We start from the raw sequence: 17,778 nt of genomic DNA on the forward strand, positions 1-17,778 counted from the left end.
GTTGCTAAGAGACAAAATGTAGGCTTTATGGAGGGGGAAAAAAGAAGAATATAAAGTGTCTAAGAGCAGGACTTGGGAGGCCATTTTCCTCTTACTGGAGGTTTTAAAGCCAAGGGTCCAATGACTGACCACTGGTTCATTCTCGAAGAGGACCAATGGCATCAGGAGGATGATGTCTTGACTTGCAAGTGAACTGATTAAAGTGAGGCAGAGCTGTGTGAGGTCATCAGCCTCACTCTCTCCTCCAGAGTCAATAGAATCCAATGGCAAGACACAGGTCAAGATGACTGGCGATGGCCTTGATGCAGCAGGAGCCCTTGGCCTTTTTAAGCTAAGGTTTTTCCCAGGACCACTGGTTAGGCATATGGTAGAGTAGATTCCTTTTCAGCAAACAGATAAACTAACACTTCAATTCCCTTCCAGCTCTGAAATTTTGTGGTGTGTGCTTGTTATTAATGGATGCTTAAGGATTAATGCATCATCTTTCCAAGATAACTTCCTGGTATTTTAATGCAAACAAACAAAAATGGTGGCATTCTCTTAACTTAAAGGAGCTGTTTCAATAGTGGCGATTCCATACCCTGTATAAGGAAAGGAAAGAAATAATGGAAGAGGAAGAGCTTTTAGGACATCTCAAATCAAGCAACCAAAAGCTCTGAAGGGAGCAGGTAACATGGCTTTACATGACAGCACACAGTGGTCCTGAGAGAGGGTCCCGTAGATAGAAGAATTTCAGTCTCTGTGCCTCCGCTTTCACTTTGGCACATCCTTGGATTATCCGCTCCCTTCACTATGGAACTCCTCCCCATTTTTTTTTTTTTAATTTTGGAGGGGGGAAGGCAGGGCAATTGGGGTTAAGTGACTTGCCCAAGGTCACAAGGCTAGTAAGTGTTAAGTGTCTGAGGCCGGATTTGAACTCAGGTCCTCCTGACTCCAGGGCCAGTGCTCTATTCACTGGGCCACCTAGCTGCCCATCCTCCCCATCTTTTAAAGCTCAACTCAAATGTCACTGCTTCCATAAAGCCTTTCCTGATCTCCTGTAAAAACAAATGACCCTTCACCCTCATTACAACTTCTTGTGTCACCCCTAATGTGTTTCTCATAGAATGCTGTGTATCCCTGTTGTGTCTGCCTTATACTAGCCTAGAAGCTTGAGGGCAGAACTATCCTAGCTACACTCTGTATTTCCCTTAGCACCTGGCATAGTAGCTAGTACAAGGAAGGTGCTTAATAAATGTTTAATAAATACATAAATAGGTATAAACACCTTAAAGGCCTGAAATTTTTCATGTGAAAGAGATGAGGCTAAAAAAAAAATGGCCTCTAACTCATCACCTGTAGCTCAAAAGTCCAACTACTTCCAGTGATAACCATTGCATTATTCTCAGCCTTCCCAACTGCAAATAAATGGTTCTGTTCATCCTTGCCCTTGGCAGATGACCTGAGCACACAAAGGTAATAAGATGTAGGTATTAGGGATGATATAAAAAAGGAGGGGTGGTACTGACAATATAGGAAAGGTTGTCTATTCCACCACCTTCCCTTCTGAGGAAGATGAATAATTAGATGAATAATGGTCCTTTTGTCAAGGTCCAGGTTTGGTTCCCAGTCAGGGAAGCCTCTTTTGTGAGACAGCTTAATATAGCTCAGTGGTGTCACATTCAAAGGGATCCCTGCAGCCACATATTGATTTAGAAAACCACAAATTAACATCATCTATGTTGCATTGTATTCTTTTTTTAAAATTTTGTTGAACACTTCCCAATTACATGTTAATCTGGTTGTGGTCCTACTTGGGAATTTGATACCTTTGATGTGGTAGATAATGCCCTGGATTTGAAGTCTGGAAGATCTGGGTTCAAATTTTGCTTCAGATACTTACTAGCTGTGTGACACTAAGAAAGTCACTTAATCTCTCTGGGCTCCCATCTAGCTTTAAGTCTATGACTCTATAAGAATACCCTTTTCAGAGAGGCCTCTGGCAAAGCTGTGCCAGGGGAGAGGAAAACACTAGCACTTTGTATCTGGCTGTATAAGTTACCAAAGTCACAGATCCATTTCATGTCCATCATTTCATGCAGCATAGGTATAGAATCAGAATGTAAAAATTATCAAACTGAGGCCCAAAGAGGGAGTAATTTGTCCGTAACTGCACAGCCGGTTAAGTGGTAGAACCAAGACTAGCTTGGTGGTGTCCTTTCCAAATTAATTTGGTTCCTGCACAATCCTGATTCCTTTCTTTTACCCAGGATTAGCAAGTCTGAGAACAGGAACAGACCAACAGCAAAGAAAACCTCTCACCCTAGTGAATGAGGGGCCATTACACTCTGAAGTAAGTGAGTGAGCTTTAGGTCATTCATTGTTCCTTACCTGTGTCAAAATTCTCATGGGCTGGTTCCTATAAATGGCAATAAAAACTACATAAATTCTCTTTTTCTGGGAACATAAGAGCTGGAACACCAAAATGTGAGAAGAGAGTAAGGATCATAGTATGATAGGGAAAGGGCCCTTAGAACTCAGATGACTGGGTTCTAATCCTGGCTTTGTCGTTGATTATGTGACCGTGGGCAAGTCACAACATTTGGGGGCCTCAGTTTTTGTTTCTAAAATAAGGGGTGAGATCAACTCTAAGGTCTTTCTTTCTTTCTTTTTTTTGCTTCTTGGAGGGCAATTGGGGTTAAGTGACTTGCTCAAGGTCTCATGACCAGTTTTTGTGTTAAGTGTCTGAGGCCATATTTGAACTCAGGTCCTCCTGACTCCAGGGCTGGTGCTCTATTCACTGCGCCACCAGCCGTCCTTCTAAGGTCTTTCTTGTGAAGTCATTTCTAACTAAATGGGTTGTGTGTGCGCATGTGTCTATGTGTACACAAGCCATTGGGAAATTTAAAAAAAGAAAAAGAAAAAAGAAACAACATAAATCACAGGCAAAAAAACCCAAAGAAGTCATAAAAATCTGAGCAAAACACAAACAAAGTGAGAATTATGGCAAAGGTTGTACCCTATGATTGGTTGCTTGGTCATAACCCCCTAAATGAAGTGGGCAATGGAACTCCAACCAAGCTCTAGTTCAGGGACCTCAGCTTGAAAACTGGAACCTCCTGTTTCTAATTCCATTTTAGAAGAGGAGTTTTATGTGACCATGATTAGATAATTCCAATGGAATTTGGAGTTAGACACATCCTAATGAGTTTACTATGAGATTATGAGGATGATGAATAATTCTAGGAATTGAGTATGGATTCACCCTGCGTCAAACCTTGCCAGGAAGCAGAGACTTACTAGTAACTAAGAAATGAGAACATTCAAACAGGAAAGAGAGTTCAAGTGGAAAAGGCTTTGATGTGAAAGCAGTGTTATATGCCTGGAACTTCCCCTTCCAAGAAGGAACTGTTTCCTTCATATAGGATCAAATAGTCAATGATTCCCAGGAAAAAGTCTTGTGTAAAATGTGATGAAACAGTACAAACAGGCAAACTTTATACATGTTCTAAGGTGGCTCAGAAATACCAAAGCATCTGTGCTGTGCAGTTATTAAACAGAACGGAAGGTTAGAGTAAACTTAAAGACAAACATATCAATATACCAGAGGTTCAGAGAGGGAATAAGAAAGGCTGAATGTTTCTCATGCATTTGAAAAAAAGAAAAAGAAAACAACCAGCTGACATAGGGTTCTCACCAACGCAGGGTCAGAAAGGGGCTGGCATGCCACTCCACTCTCACCTCCTCCCACCCACAAAAACATGACTCCCCTTCAAGGAAACTTTACTTACACTTCAGTGGCTATGAATCCAGTGAGCTCCGAGAGGAAGAGGAACAGAATAAAGAGGCAACAGCAGACAGAGACTAGAATAAACAACATTGATGAGAAAAGGAATTAGGGATTTCAGGATCACAGGTGATGATGGTTCAGCAATTTCACTTTTAAAGGTATGGCACGAGTGCCTGACTCAGTCCTTTCCCTTTACTTCAGCTTTTCCTTTTATTCAAAGAATTTAGGTGGATATTTTCATTATTACCTATAAGATTAGTTCAGCGGCAAAAACCTATCCCCTCTCTTTCTTCCCAAAGGGATAAATAATAACAATCATTTTTTTAAACAACCAAATCCATTTCGTATGGTGCTTCAAGGTTTCCAAAGAGCTTTGGAGGGCAGGCATTGCAGCATCAGCTCTTCTTCACAGATAAGAAAGCTAAAACTTAGAAAAGGAAAGTGACTTGGCCAAGGTCACATACCTAGTAAAAGCTGGCATTTGGATTAGAACCCTGGACTCCTGAGTCCAAGTGAAGTGTTCTTCCCATTATAATATGTTACTTCAGGAAGTGAGCATCCAACCTTCTCTTCCCAGGAGGAAGCTACAGTTGGAAGAAGTCCCCTTATAGTCACCTATAGCCACCTATCCTTCCCAACTCTTTTCCATGGTGGGAAAAATATTCCCTATCTACATGTCTCAATTAAAAATGCATACTCTGTTCTATTCTGTTCTTCAATGTCCGCCTCATGTCATCTTCTCACGAAGTCCTCCAACCATTCTAGATCAGACTGATTTCTCTTTTTTCTGAACTCCTACAGATCATAGGAGGAACCATGCCATCCACTTGGCAGTTTAAGAGTAATATCTAATAACAACAGTTAACATTTGTATAGTGTTTACTATGTGTCAATGTTTTCCAATTATTATCTCATTTGATCCTCACAACACCCATGGGAAGTAGGTGTTATTAGATGAGGAAGTGGAGGTTAAGTGACCTGCTCAGGGCCAAACAACTAAAGCCAAATTTGAACCCAGGGTTTTCTGACTCCGGGCCCGGTATGCCATCATTGCCTACTTCCTTCCGCTATCCCTTCCTTGTTTCTGTGTTAGTCTCATCTCTGTAACTAGAATGTGAGCTCTCTGTGTTTTCCAAGTCAGTACTGCCCACAGCACAGTCCAGATCAGTGTAGGGCACAGGGGAGATGCTAAGATGGGCACTTTTTGAATGGAACAAAACCATTAACAATGTTAATGGCAAAGTGATGTGCTGTCCTTGGAGAAAGACAACAGGCAGGAAGATGCTCCTGAGACCTTAACAGAAGTGGATGTGGATGTGAGAGGGCCCATGGTGCTACTGAGCTTCTTAGAGGACATGGGACTATGTGATCCCACAATGCATAGCTACCCACATGTAAAAAATAATTAGCTTGAGAGGAAGGATTATGATATAAATGGAGAGTTAGCCTTGAAGTCGGAAAGACTTGGGTTTAATTCCTATCTCTGACAGATACTGACTGTGTGACCCTGGGCAAGTCACTTAATCTCTTTTTGCCTCAGTTTCCTCATCTGTTAAAAATGGGAATAATAATAACACATACTTCCCAGAGTTGTTGTGAGGATCATATAAGATAATTGTAAAGAGCTTAGCATAGAGCTTGACACAAAATGAACACTATGTAAATGTTAGCTATTATTATTACTTAGCCTTTCCATATCCCAGGCAACTTTCTAAGACCAAGTTGCAGAACAAATGGTTTTAGAGAACTTCTTCACTTAGAAGTTGCTTTTGCCAATGAAATCAGAGTTCTGGTCTGTTAGTAACAACAATAACTAGCATTATTATCTTCTTATACTGTGATAACACTTAAAAGGTTTCTGAAACACTCTCCTCAAAACCTACCCAGTGAGGTAGGTTGTAGAAATATTGTCATCCTCATCCGAAATTAAACAGGAAGAAGTGATCTGCCCGGGGTCACACAGCTAGAAAATGACTGGGCTAGGCGCTGAGTCCAGGGCCCTCCTGATTCTAAGTCGAGATTCTTCTAACATCCCACATATCTGTTCTCCTCAATGAGTCCTGAGTGTGTGTGTGTGTGTGTGTGTGTGTGTGTGTGTGTGAGAGAGAGAGAGAGAGAGAGAGATGGACCTTTTTTGATAAGCTGGTGAAGCCTAAGGGCCCTTTCTCAGAATAATGCTTTTTACCCATGAAAAGGAAAGCAATTATATGAAAATAGTTATCAATTTTTAAAAGCAAGTTCATGGACCCCAGGTTAAAAATGACTACTTTAAGCTGAACCACCCACTAAAATGTGAGTTCTCAATAGGATAGGAAGATAAAAGAATAAGATCAGCTGGACATAATGCCCCTGATTCATGCAGGCAATTGGCCTTTATTGAGAACTGCTCTATTAAGTACCTTGGGGAGAGCAGGAGGAGATAAAATAGAAATTTAATTGATAGATGCTATTCTTGAGGAGTTTTTAAGATGTGTACTCTACCCACAACGAACTAAGGCCAGCCAATAGCAAGCAATACCTGCCCCAATATAATATAACATGGTGTATAGAGGTGAGTCAGAGATGGTCTGGTGTAGGAGGTTCTCAAATGGTTTTTTTTTAAATACAGTGATCGACATGAATTGGCACTTACTGTTCAGGGAAAGGGTTATTATCTAAGAACAAAAAAATCTCACCCTGCCTGTTCATTCCTCCATATTCCACGAAGGGTCCAACTAGGCCTGGTATACTCTATCTTATTAGGTCAGTCAGGTCTACTCTCTCTTCAGCAGCATTGTAAATATGAAGCCCAACAAAATGCCAGATCACCCTGGTCATCTTAGTGCTCAGTCCCTTCAAAGGTGGCATTCACACATAAATGAGTAATAAGGAAAATGAGAAGTGAAGGCCAGAACTACCAATCAGGGACTGGGAACATCCCCAAATTCCTGCCAGGTCTTCTTTGCCTGGAAGCTAAGACATGTAGACATTTGGTCCCATTTTACCTTTCCAATCTTATCTTCTACTGCTGTCCTTCAGTCACTCTAGACTTTAATCACATTGGATTCTTTGCTGTTTCCCAAACGTGTTAAAAGAGCCCCTGCTGCCCTGCCTTTGCTCACTGGTCCTTCTTCTCTCTCCTTTAACTTCCTTGGTCCTATCCATCCTTCAAGGCCCGGCTCAAATGCCACTTGGTCCATAATGCCTGCCCTGTTCTCCTCCAGTGGGAAGTAATCTCTTGCTCTTTTAACCTCCCAATTCTGTACCTCTGATATCTTACCTTCCCATTTACCTTGTTCTAATAGTTACGTGTGTATGTGTTTTATTCCATCATTAGCCCAGTAGCTCTATGTCTCATTCTTACTTGTACCCCTCAATGAATAGCAGAGTCTCTTGCCATGGCAGGAGCATAATCATTTTTTGTTAAGTCAAATGGAATGCATGGATGTCTGAACAAACAAGTGTTTGGAGGCTGCCATACAGACTGAAACTGCTTCAGTTACAATGGCTTGGGACAGACTTCATAGGTTGGGGGTTTAATCTGAAACTTCTTTCTATTTTGATTTATAACCTGATCTGCTAGACACAGCTAATCAAAAAAAAGAAAACAGGGGGTGGCTAGGTGATGCAGTGAATAGAGCACTGGCCCTAGAGTCAGGAGGAACTGAGTTCAAATCCGGTCTCAAGACACTTAACCCCTACTAGCTGTGTGACCTTGGGCAAATCACTTAAACCCCAATTGCCCTGCCTTCCCCCCTCCAAAAAGACAAAACAAATAAAAAAAATAAAACAAAAGTATTAGACCTTCTCTATCTTTCCCCTTACAACCTGGTTGTTCTGCTTTATGAAAAATAAATTGAACAGAACATTTTCATCCTTACTGAGAAATAGCATAGCCTAATGAAAAGATCCCCGGACCTAAATCCAAGTGTTCTGAGTCCTGGCTCTGCCACTCAATAGCTATATTCTATTGAACAAGGCACTCAATCCTCTTTGGGTTTCAACTTGCTCATTTGTAACAGAAGGATAAAGCTTACACAGCCTACTTCACATTTATGGGGAAAATAATTTGTAAAGTGTAAAATTAAATGTTATTACTAGTAACAATAATAACAATCTTGTTACTTAACCCAGATTGCTTAAAAAAAAATAATAACAATCTTGCTTTAAGTGTACAAAATAGCAAGTCACAGCAAATTCTTAAAAAGATATCTGATTTGGTAAAATAATTATACTCCCCAAATAAAGGCATGTTTTATTTAGGGAGAATGATAATAATTTACCTTTCCTAGTGTAATCTCTCCCCTGTCTTACACATCCATCTTAACTATCTTCAAATTGGGGAAAAGAAGCAGGACCAGGAAAAAGGCCTCTAATGGTAATGTGAGTGTTCTGCCCAGGGAATGTCCTAGATAATTCCAGCAGTAGTTTTTGTAAAATACAGTCTGTGTAACCATGAACCAATAGTCTATTTGAGAGGTAGTGAGTACTTTCAACTAAAAGGTCTTCTGACGCCTAAGGTTTTTATCAAAGCTTTTTCAATCCATTTTTGGTCAAAAATCTAGTGATCTATGACTGGCCTCCCAGAGTCAGAGACTGACTCAGATTCCATTCAGGGATGGTTACCACTAAGGGAAGTTACATCAGGAGAATGGCTGATGATGCCATGGGCTGGGGCCCAATGGAAGGGCTCTGGGGCTGGCTCACGGCAATTCAGAAAAGGAAAGCCTCATTAGATATTTCCTTACAGACATGTTCTAATCAAGCTCAGCTGGAAGTATACCTTTGTTGGGATGACTCCTGCATTCCTCTTGAATTGAGTTGAGAGTCAAACGATTGCTCAGTTCTCTGAGCTCTGACCCTGTGGAGTTAGTCTATGGAATCTCACAGAATCAAAGACCATTGTTAGAGATGGGGTAAAAAAGGCCCTACAGTCCAATGCCCTAATTTCACCAATGAGGAAACTGAGGTCCACCACCAAATGAAATGCCAAGGTCGTACATGTGGGTGGTCTCAAGACCTAGTCCTCTGAAAAAATTCAGTCCTCTTTCTATTACTCCATTCTGGATTCCTTCAAGCAAATAAGAGTGGACATGTTTGCAGCATTTTAAGGGTTATACTAGAACAGGTGTGTGCTTTAAACCTGGAGTCCATGAGCTTCTATATTTCAACATAATTGGTTTTCTTTGCAATCTTAAGTATTTTATTTAATACATTTAAAAACATTATTCTGAGAAAGGAGCCATAGGCTCCATCAGACTGTGAAAGGGGTCATAGCACATGAAAGGTGTGTTTAGACAATCACTAAAGTCCCTTCCAACTCAGATTCTGTGATGTTTCACCAAGCACTTTACACATATCATTCCATCATCAAAACAAGCTCTGAGGGATATAGGCAAGGATTATCATTCCCATTTTACAGATGAAGAAATTAGGGTTCAAAGAGATTTAAACAGATTCTGAGGTATAGGGAAACTCCCTTTGGAAGGAAGTTTCATATGGAAAGAAAATGAGTGAGGATTTAGAGTGGGAGTGGGGAATGAAGAAATGAAAGTAACAGAAATTTTCATCTTCCTTGCTTCCTTCAATCCCAAAACTATATATCCTCAACAAGGTTGTCTACAGTGCTGACCATTCATTCAAAAAATATGTCTTGGAGACTTATGTGTCAAACACTGTGAAAAAAACAGGGAAGGATCTGTCCCTGCCTTCTGGGAACTTATGACTTAGTTGGTGCATATACAAATAGTGACAATACAAGGCAGTATTTCTTCATTAAACAAACATTTATCAAGCATCTGTTATGTGCAAAGCATTAAGTCGGCAGGACTGGGGATATACAAAGCTTGAGAACTCAATCTAGAAGGGGGAGAGAGAAGAAAACAGATGGTGACAACACATGTTAAAGGGGGAGATGTAAAATGAAACACTGTGTGAGGTACCAGGGGAAAGGTTATAATCAAGGGGGAAGGTCAGGGAAGTCTTTGGAGGAGGCAGCATTTGCGTCAGCCCTTAACATATAGTAGGAACTTGAGTATCATACAAGAGTATGAACTTTGCTTAACAGCAAATGAGGAAACATTGAAGATTTTTAAATAGAGGGGCAACATTATAAAAATGGATTATTTTGGCAGGTCTGAGAAGACCTGTTAATAGATTCCTACATCAGTCTAAACAGATAGTATATGTTGGATGGCAGTAGGACTACAGGCGAGGGGATGGATGTAAGAAGGAGAATTTACAAGATTTGCTGACTTATTGGACAGAAGGAAATGAAAGGTTTCAGATATAGGGAAAAGGATAAATGGTGCTGCCATAGATAAAGGGGAGAAAGAAAGAAGAAGAGAAAATTCCTGGGGAAAATGGCCTCTGTTGGCACATACCGATTTTGAGGTGCTAGTGGGCCAAACAGGTAGAAATGTCTTGTGGGCACACAGAGATGTGTGGTCTGGGGAACAGAAGAAGGGACAAGATTGGAGGTGGCAGCTGAGGTCATGAGAATAAGGAAAGAAAAAAAAAGGACAGGGAAGCAGCAAGTGGTGAAGAAGAACTACAGACATCTGATGCTTCTGAAACCAAGAAAGGAAGGAGCATCTACCAGAAGGGATAGTTAATATCTTTCCCTAGAACATGTATTGCAAAAGTCAAAAGGATGAAGACTGAAAAGGGCCACTGAATTAATTGATCAGTAGATTACTGGTGATGTAAAGGGATCAAGATGTAGAGCCAGAAGGAATTTTAGAGGTCATCAGTCCAATCCCATCATTTTAGAGATAAGGAGCCAAAACCTCAGAGAGGGTAAGTGATCTGACCAAAGTTGCACAGCTAGTAAGTGACAGAGCTGGGATCTGGACTCTGGCTCTAAGTCCAGTGTTATTTTCACTGTACCACAAAGTCAAACCCATGAATCTTAGGACTGCTCCTTCATCCAATCAACAAATGTTTACTAAGCGTTTTCTAGGTACAGAGCACAGTACTGGGCTGCTATCATCCTGTGCAAAATTTAAAAGTCCCTTCTTCTAGACAACACATTTCACAGAGACAAGGCCTGAAATCCTCAGGCCTCTGCCTTCTTCCAAGAGAAAGGCCAAAGAGCTCTGGAACTTGTATCCCAGTCACGGGGTTCATTTAGATTCATTTATCCAACAATTTCAACAGACATTTTTGTTCCAATAATTAAAATACCGAATGCTTGTTGAAGCTGCTGGTGGGATTCAGCTGCAATTCCTACCCCATTCCACCCTACAGTAGGGTTGTAACGGAATGAACAGGAGCTGAATCACAAGAGTGACAAGACTTCTGCTGCTCACTGTCCACTTCCACTTCATTCCCCTCACCAAGTATGTTAGGTGTGTAGACATGTACGGCATCATGCTGGGCTCTAGGGATAGGAAGAAAAAAAATGACAGTTCTCATCCTTAAGGAGTTTACATCCTACTGGGTGTAAGAAGAGGTCTTTAAAGAAGACTCCTGTCACACTTATCTGGTGGGTATGCTAAACACTCCCCAACCTCCTCAAAGATCCCTCACCCACTTTTCCTAACATACTATTTGTTTTGAGAAAATCTTCTGTAAAATGAATGGGACCAACCCAGTCAATGTAATTATGGGACTGTCCCACTGCCCAGAACCCAAAGGCTCCAATATTCATTAGATTAATGGCCATCAATGGATAACCATTAAGGAAGAAAACCTCCAGGAAATGAAAGGTTTTAGACTGATAACCAGCAAATTGTTCTGGAAAAACACTTTTGATCCATACTTACAAGAAGGTAAGAGTCATTAATACTCCAAGAAAACAGTTTCAGGAGGCAGATGGGGGCAGAAGGACAGTTGGTAGTAGTAAATTCATTGGCTCCAGACTTTTTTGAGAAGCTTGACAATGCAAAACAAAGAGAGGATGGATTGTGGAAAAGATTTCTTCTTTATGATCAGGATTCCTGACCATATTTAAAGGTCAATGGAAATGTACAAATAGCAAGGGATAGACTCAAGATACGTAACAAAAGAACGAGTTCTGGAGATGAGACAGTATGGGGGCACAGGCACAGATGGGACATTAGTCTTAATAAAGAGCAGTATTTTCTCTTCTATAACTGGAGGGAAAGGAGAGAGGGTGATGACTAGAAGAAGGGAGCAGAGGGAGTATATGTCAGCCTTCATTTTCTCGGTGAAGTAGGAGATTACTGGAAATGGGGGAGTAGGCATAGCATTGGTGGCTAGAGGAGAGTGGAAAAGCTGTTGAGACAGTTACTGTAAAGAATGAGGGAGTCTTTCTGTCCTACCCTTATGCCTCCCTGTCAGTCAAGCAGTGGGGTGCGGTTAATGTTATGTACTATGCCTCCAGTTATGTCTTTAACCAAGTGCTAGATGAGAGACTCAGACAAGGAAGGCTATGGAAATTTATAGGAGAGAAATGATGATAATGATGATGATAACAAAGCATTTAGCCAGTTTAAAAGTGTTAAATATTGGTTATCATCATCTCATTTGAACCGAACAAAAACCTAATTAGGAAGATACTATAGATTATTACCCTCACACTTTACAGATAAAGAAAACTGAGGCTCAGAGAAATTAAATGACTTGCCTAATGTCACAATGGGGTTAGACTCAAGCCCAAGTCTTCCTGAAGCCAAGTTCAGTTAGATTAGATATCTATCCACCATAGTGAGTTGTCTCACTAAAAAGGAAGGGAACAAGCATTTATTATGCACCTACTCTATGCTGGGCACTATGCTAAGCACTTCAAAGAGATTATCTCATTGTGGTCACTGTGGCTTCTTGCAAGAGCTTAGACTTGAAGGATGTGTGGAATGTAGACAGCAGTGGAGGCAGAGGGTGGGAGGCTGCATTTAAAGTCAGGGAACAATGCATGTCCCAGAGATGAAAAGTAACGAGTCACATGCACATTTCATTTCAGTGAGTCAAGATGGAAGTTTGAGAGGAATAGGACATAACGTTGAAAAGCAAGAATCATGGACCAAATACCATAAGCACTGAGTGAAGAAACCTTAAAGGATGATTTTTGTTATTACGCATTTAGTGTTACTTATTTGAGAGGTGAGCAAACTGAAGACCTAAAATTTGACTAAAATCATGCTGCTAGTAAGTGACAAATCCAGAACCCAGTTCTCCTGAGTCCAAGTCCACAACTTTTCCTTTTATAAAGTATACAGTGGAAGGAGTAAGAGCCCATGAGTCAGAGGACCTGGGTCCAAATTTTATTTCTGAAGTTTACTTGTTTGACCTTGGGCAAGGCATTGAGGGAGCTTTGTGGTATAGTGGTAAGAGGGAGGTATTGGAGTCCAGAAGGTTGGAGTTTGGATACTGCTTCAGCCGTTCACTAGTTGTGTGAATTCTGGGTAAATCTCTCAACACTTCAGTCTCAGTTTCATAATTTGTAAAATGGAGATGATAAGGGGTAGCTAGGTGGTACAGTGAATAGAGCACTGGCCCTGGAGACCGGAGGATCTGAGTTGAAATCCAGCCTCAGACATGTAACACAAAACTAGCTGTGTGACCTTGGGCAAGTCACTTAACTCCAATTGCCCTACCTTCTCCCCTCCAAGAAACCCCCCCTCTCAAAAATAAAATGGAGATAATAATAGCACCTTCCTCATGGGGTTCTTGTGAAAATCAAATAAGACATGTGTAAAAAAAACACTTTGCACACTCTTAAGAACTGTTACTATTAGCTATTTGTGAGACCATTGTATATTATTAATTTCCCTAGACCTCAGTTTCCTCCCCTGTGAAATGAAGTGGCTCAAGTGGGTAGCTTCTGGGGTCCTCTCCAGTTCTGTCTCTATGGTCAAGTTGGGACTGGAGAGGACCTGAATGCTAGGCTAAAGAGTTTTGACTTTATTTGGGAGTTAGTATAGAGTTCTGGGCAGAGGAATGAATAAATGATAAACTCCACAAAGGTCAGAATTAGGTCTCATTTAATCTTTGTATGACCCGCAGTGCCAACTATGGTGTTCTGTACACAACAGTAAAGGCATAATGCTTATTGAACTGAATTGTCCAATGACATTACTTCCTCCATAAAGTTTTCCTTGATCTTCCCATTTTAAATTCTCTTTCCCTTTGCCAGTTACCTTGTATTTTCTTATATGTGTACATGCTGTATGCACCCATTAGAATGAAGGCTCCTTGAAGGTAGGGGTTGTCCATTTTTTTCTTCATATCTCACCCCTAACACACTGCCTAACACACATGGGTAGTAGGCATTCATAAATGCTGAATTACTTAATGAGCGGTGGTGTATGAAGAAGGTTAAGGTAGCTATATTCTCATCTTGACTCTGTGGCTAAAACAAAGAGACATAAGGGCTATGGTTCCTCAAATTTTCAAGAAGCTTAGTCTCAGCCCTTCAGATTGAGGATTGGGAGAGAAAAGAGACAAGGGAAAGAAGAGGAAAAAGAATGGTTTGCCTCATCCCACCATTCCTGACCACTGCCGTCTCCTCCCCTACCTAATCTATCCAGTTTTAGGCAAATGGAGTAAGTGGAATGGAAAGAATGTAAAAGAGAAGAAAGAAAGAAGAGGGAATTGGTTAGGAGTGAGGTAATGTGATTAAAGTAGCCACAAGGAACAGAGAAGGACTGCTACTTTTCATGCCCCAATCTCAGTGCCCTTGCCTCAAATACTGAAGTCCTTCACAGATCAGACTGGTCTAGTTCTAGCATGGCTCAGGGAAAGTGATAAAAACCAGTTCTGTGGTGTTCCCTCAGATCCCCAGGACTCTGCTGATAAACCAGGAGTGGGGCTCCCAACACTGTATTATCTTTCCCCATCTCTGCAGTATTGAAGGCCCTGGCTTCACTATACCTACTGCCAAAACCATCACTTACAAGTCACATACTCCTAGATTTCCAAGTCTTCACTTAAGCAGGTAGCTGGAAAGGCCTGGATTCACATCCTTCAAACTTCTTCCGTTTCACAAGCCAGTCCTTATAATCCCTCATCTGTTTCCCCAAATCATGAAGTAGCAAAACTATGAAGCTTCTGAGTATGATATTGTTTGTATGTCCTTCATTCTTGAAGAGGACCATGACCTCGGGAAGATGATCTGACTTGTAAGTGAAACGGATTTAAGTGAGGCAGGCCTGTGCAAGATTGCTAGCCTCATTTTCTCCTCTTGGAGCCATCTTGGTCCAGTGGCCAGATATAGATTAGTATGACTGGAGATGGCCCTGCTGAGTACAAGAGAATCCTGGGGACAAAGAAATGACACCGGCCCCAAAGGACTCAAATCCACTTTCTTCTCTGGACTTTGGTTTCCATATTTGAGCCCTATGTAAGTGTGAACCACAGCTATTACTGAGTAATGAAGAGGGAGGGAGTCGAACCTTCTAAGGTCCCCTCCAACTCTGAATCTTAGGAAATACAATCTATCAAGTGTTTTCTGTTATCCCCTCATCTGGAAACTCCAAGACCACACACGCCTCCTAAATACAAAATGGTGCATAGTGTTGGTGGCTTTCCCAGGCTGGAAGGAAGGACTCAGATGCTCATCGGCAGCTAGTCAATAGGATGCCTGAAGTGTGGACATACTGACCACCAACAACATCCTTACTGTCAGCTAAAGTCCAGCTTCCAGGGGAGGGTGTGCATCTCTTTGAACAGGACTGGAATCACAGAGACAGTGCTGCAGACCACACACAGTGTCTTTGAAAGGGCCAAGAAATGACTCTCCAGCTAAGAGCTCGTCACAGGAAATCTCTTTTCCCTATCTTCCTTTTTAAAGTCCCTATAATTCCCAAGAGTAAAAAAAAAAAAAAGAGGTAGGGAAAGAAGGGTGTGGGTACTAGTAGAAGACTGAAGGGAGCCAAGGGAGGCAAAGGAAGTTAGACTGGTACTTACTGATTGCCCCAGTATACGTTGGCTGTGTGAGGTCTTTTGGTACCTTCCGGTAGATGTCAAATCTGAAAGGAGAAGAAGCAGCAGGGGTGAGCCATACGGGACGTTTCGGTCTGTCGTTTCCCCATGGGGCTGAATGGCACTAGTCATTTCCCCCCTCAGGATTCTGACCCAAACATGATCCTTTCTGCGGTGAAGAACAGGGGGTTAGCAGGGAAGGATAACAATTGCCCTTTCTGAATGTTTAGATAATTGTATGACACTTCCTCTTTGGGTTCATCTTTCCACCGTCTTTATAACTATTTTCCTTCCTCTCTTCCTGCCCAGGCTCAGCTCAGGTCTAGATCAATGATAAAAATATATTTGGCAAATTCCATTTTTTGGAACCAACCTAACTCTTCTGACTACCAAGTGAAATTATTTCTCCCCTCTTGGATTTTTTTGGGGGCAAGGGAGATACAGTAGGAGGTGGTAATGAGTTGGATGTGACTCTATGAAAGCATAGAAGATCCCTGGGTTCCTTTTCATCAAACCCTAAGGGGAGGTCTTCATAGCACAAACCTCAGTTTTATGAGGTATTAACAAAAGCAACCAGGAAATATGATGTGTGTATATGTTTTAAATATTTATATAAATTATATATAAATAGTAAATATAGAGAAGTATTTAAATGTATATTTATATTTAAATATACTAAATATATTTAATATATCAATAATATATTTAAATATGAATATTTATAAATATATATCATATATAAATATTTATATGTATGTATAATGTTTTAAATATTTATAATCTAAATCTATCTATAATATACATAAACCAGATTCCTTTATTTAGTTACCAGGTTAATAAGAATAATAACAGCTAACATTTATATAGCACTTACTATGTGCCTGGCACTGTGCTAAGTAAGCATTTTACATCATCTCATTTGATCTTCACAACATCCCTAGGAGGTGGGTGCAATTATAATCATCCCCATTTTATAGATGAGGAAACTGAGGCCACGAGAGGATGAATGACTTGCCCAGGGTCATATAGTTAATAACAGTAAGTGTCTGAGGTCGGATTTTAACACAAGCCATCTTGACTCCAGATTCAATAACATCTATCTGCCTGTCTCTGATATAAAAGGCTGGTGTTTCTACTTCTTTTCATTGTGAAATCTGCTCATAATACCTCTCATGCTTCTGCAATATCACTGGTATCCATCTTTGTCTTTCCACCCACATGGCTGGTCATTACCCTAATTTAGCTTCTCACCAACATCTCTCACCTGGAATATTGAAATAACTTTCTAAACAATTCTTCTGCTTCCAGCCTCTCCTCTCTTCAATCTTTCATTCATACAACTGCCCTAATAATCTTCCTAATACACACTTCTAATCATGTCACTCCTCTGCTGAAAAGTCTTTAGAAGCTCCCTCGGCCATCCTTATCACATATAGCAGTGGGTTTGGGGGGAGGAAGGGCACTGAATTACTGCAAGTGGTTCATTCATGCACATGTGAATCCATAAATAAACATTCTATACACCCAATGTCTTGTTCGTTTATGTATAAATTTTTCAAATGAATGTAGCTGCTGTTCTGATTAATAAAATATATATTCATTTCAAAAAATCACTGAATTCATACGAGTTTTGTATCTTTCATTATATGTTTTCTCAATCAAAAGATATTAAAAGTGCAATTACTATCATATGGGGAAGTTGGGAAATAATCTGACATTAAAAATGTGTCCTTGATGATGAAGCATGCTACCAATTTTCTGACAGAAAAAAAGATAAAGAAATGAAGAATGAGACACACATTTTTTGGAAATGATCAACATGGAACGTTAACTTGCTTGACCATCCACATCTGTGACAAGGCTTTTACTTTTCTGTTTTCAGTTGGGGGTGGACAGGAGAGTGCCATTAGGTGCAGGATTCTTGTTTACCATCCCCTCCACCCGCACCCTCCCTAACAAGACAAGAATAGAAGGAAGACTGGAAGGAACCACAATCAGGAAAGCCTGAAAGTGACATGTTGAATTTACTATATTTTAAAAGAAAAAAAAGGGGGCGGCCAGGTAGCACAGCGAGTAAGAGCACCGACTCCAGTGTCAGGATGACCTGGAGATCGAATCCCGGGCTCAGACACTTAGCACCCACCCAG

General features: G+C 40.8%; 1 protein-coding gene and 1 long non-coding RNA gene across 4 annotated transcripts in view; one reads left to right on the forward strand and one right to left on the reverse strand.

Moving 5' to 3' along the window:
• The window catches only part of LOC138172645 (uncharacterized), a 237,588-nt gene that overhangs the window by 214,363 nt on the left and 5,447 nt on the right, over nt 1-17,778 (forward strand). The window lies entirely within an intron of this gene.
• Nucleotides 1-17,778, reverse strand: part of ERGIC1 (endoplasmic reticulum-golgi intermediate compartment 1) — a 149,385-nt gene that overhangs the window by 58,779 nt on the left and 72,828 nt on the right. For all 3 annotated transcript variants that reach the window (XM_069102362.1, XM_069102361.1, XM_069102363.1), the window contains exons 2-3: nt 15,617-15,678; nt 3,771-3,843 (exon numbers count right to left, since the gene is read on the reverse strand). In XM_069102362.1, the coding sequence (XP_068958463.1) occupies nt 3,771-3,843; nt 15,617-15,678 (135 nt within the window). The remainder of the gene's footprint in view (nt 1-3,770; nt 3,844-15,616; nt 15,679-17,778) is intronic.

The sequence above is a fragment of the Petaurus breviceps genome, unplaced genomic scaffold (genome assembly GCF_028583685.1).
Source record: "Petaurus breviceps papuanus isolate PSGF00001 unplaced genomic scaffold, PetGlider_PUasm1.0 551, whole genome shotgun sequence".
NCBI classification, from domain to species: domain Eukaryota; kingdom Metazoa; phylum Chordata; class Mammalia; order Diprotodontia; family Petauridae; genus Petaurus; species Petaurus breviceps.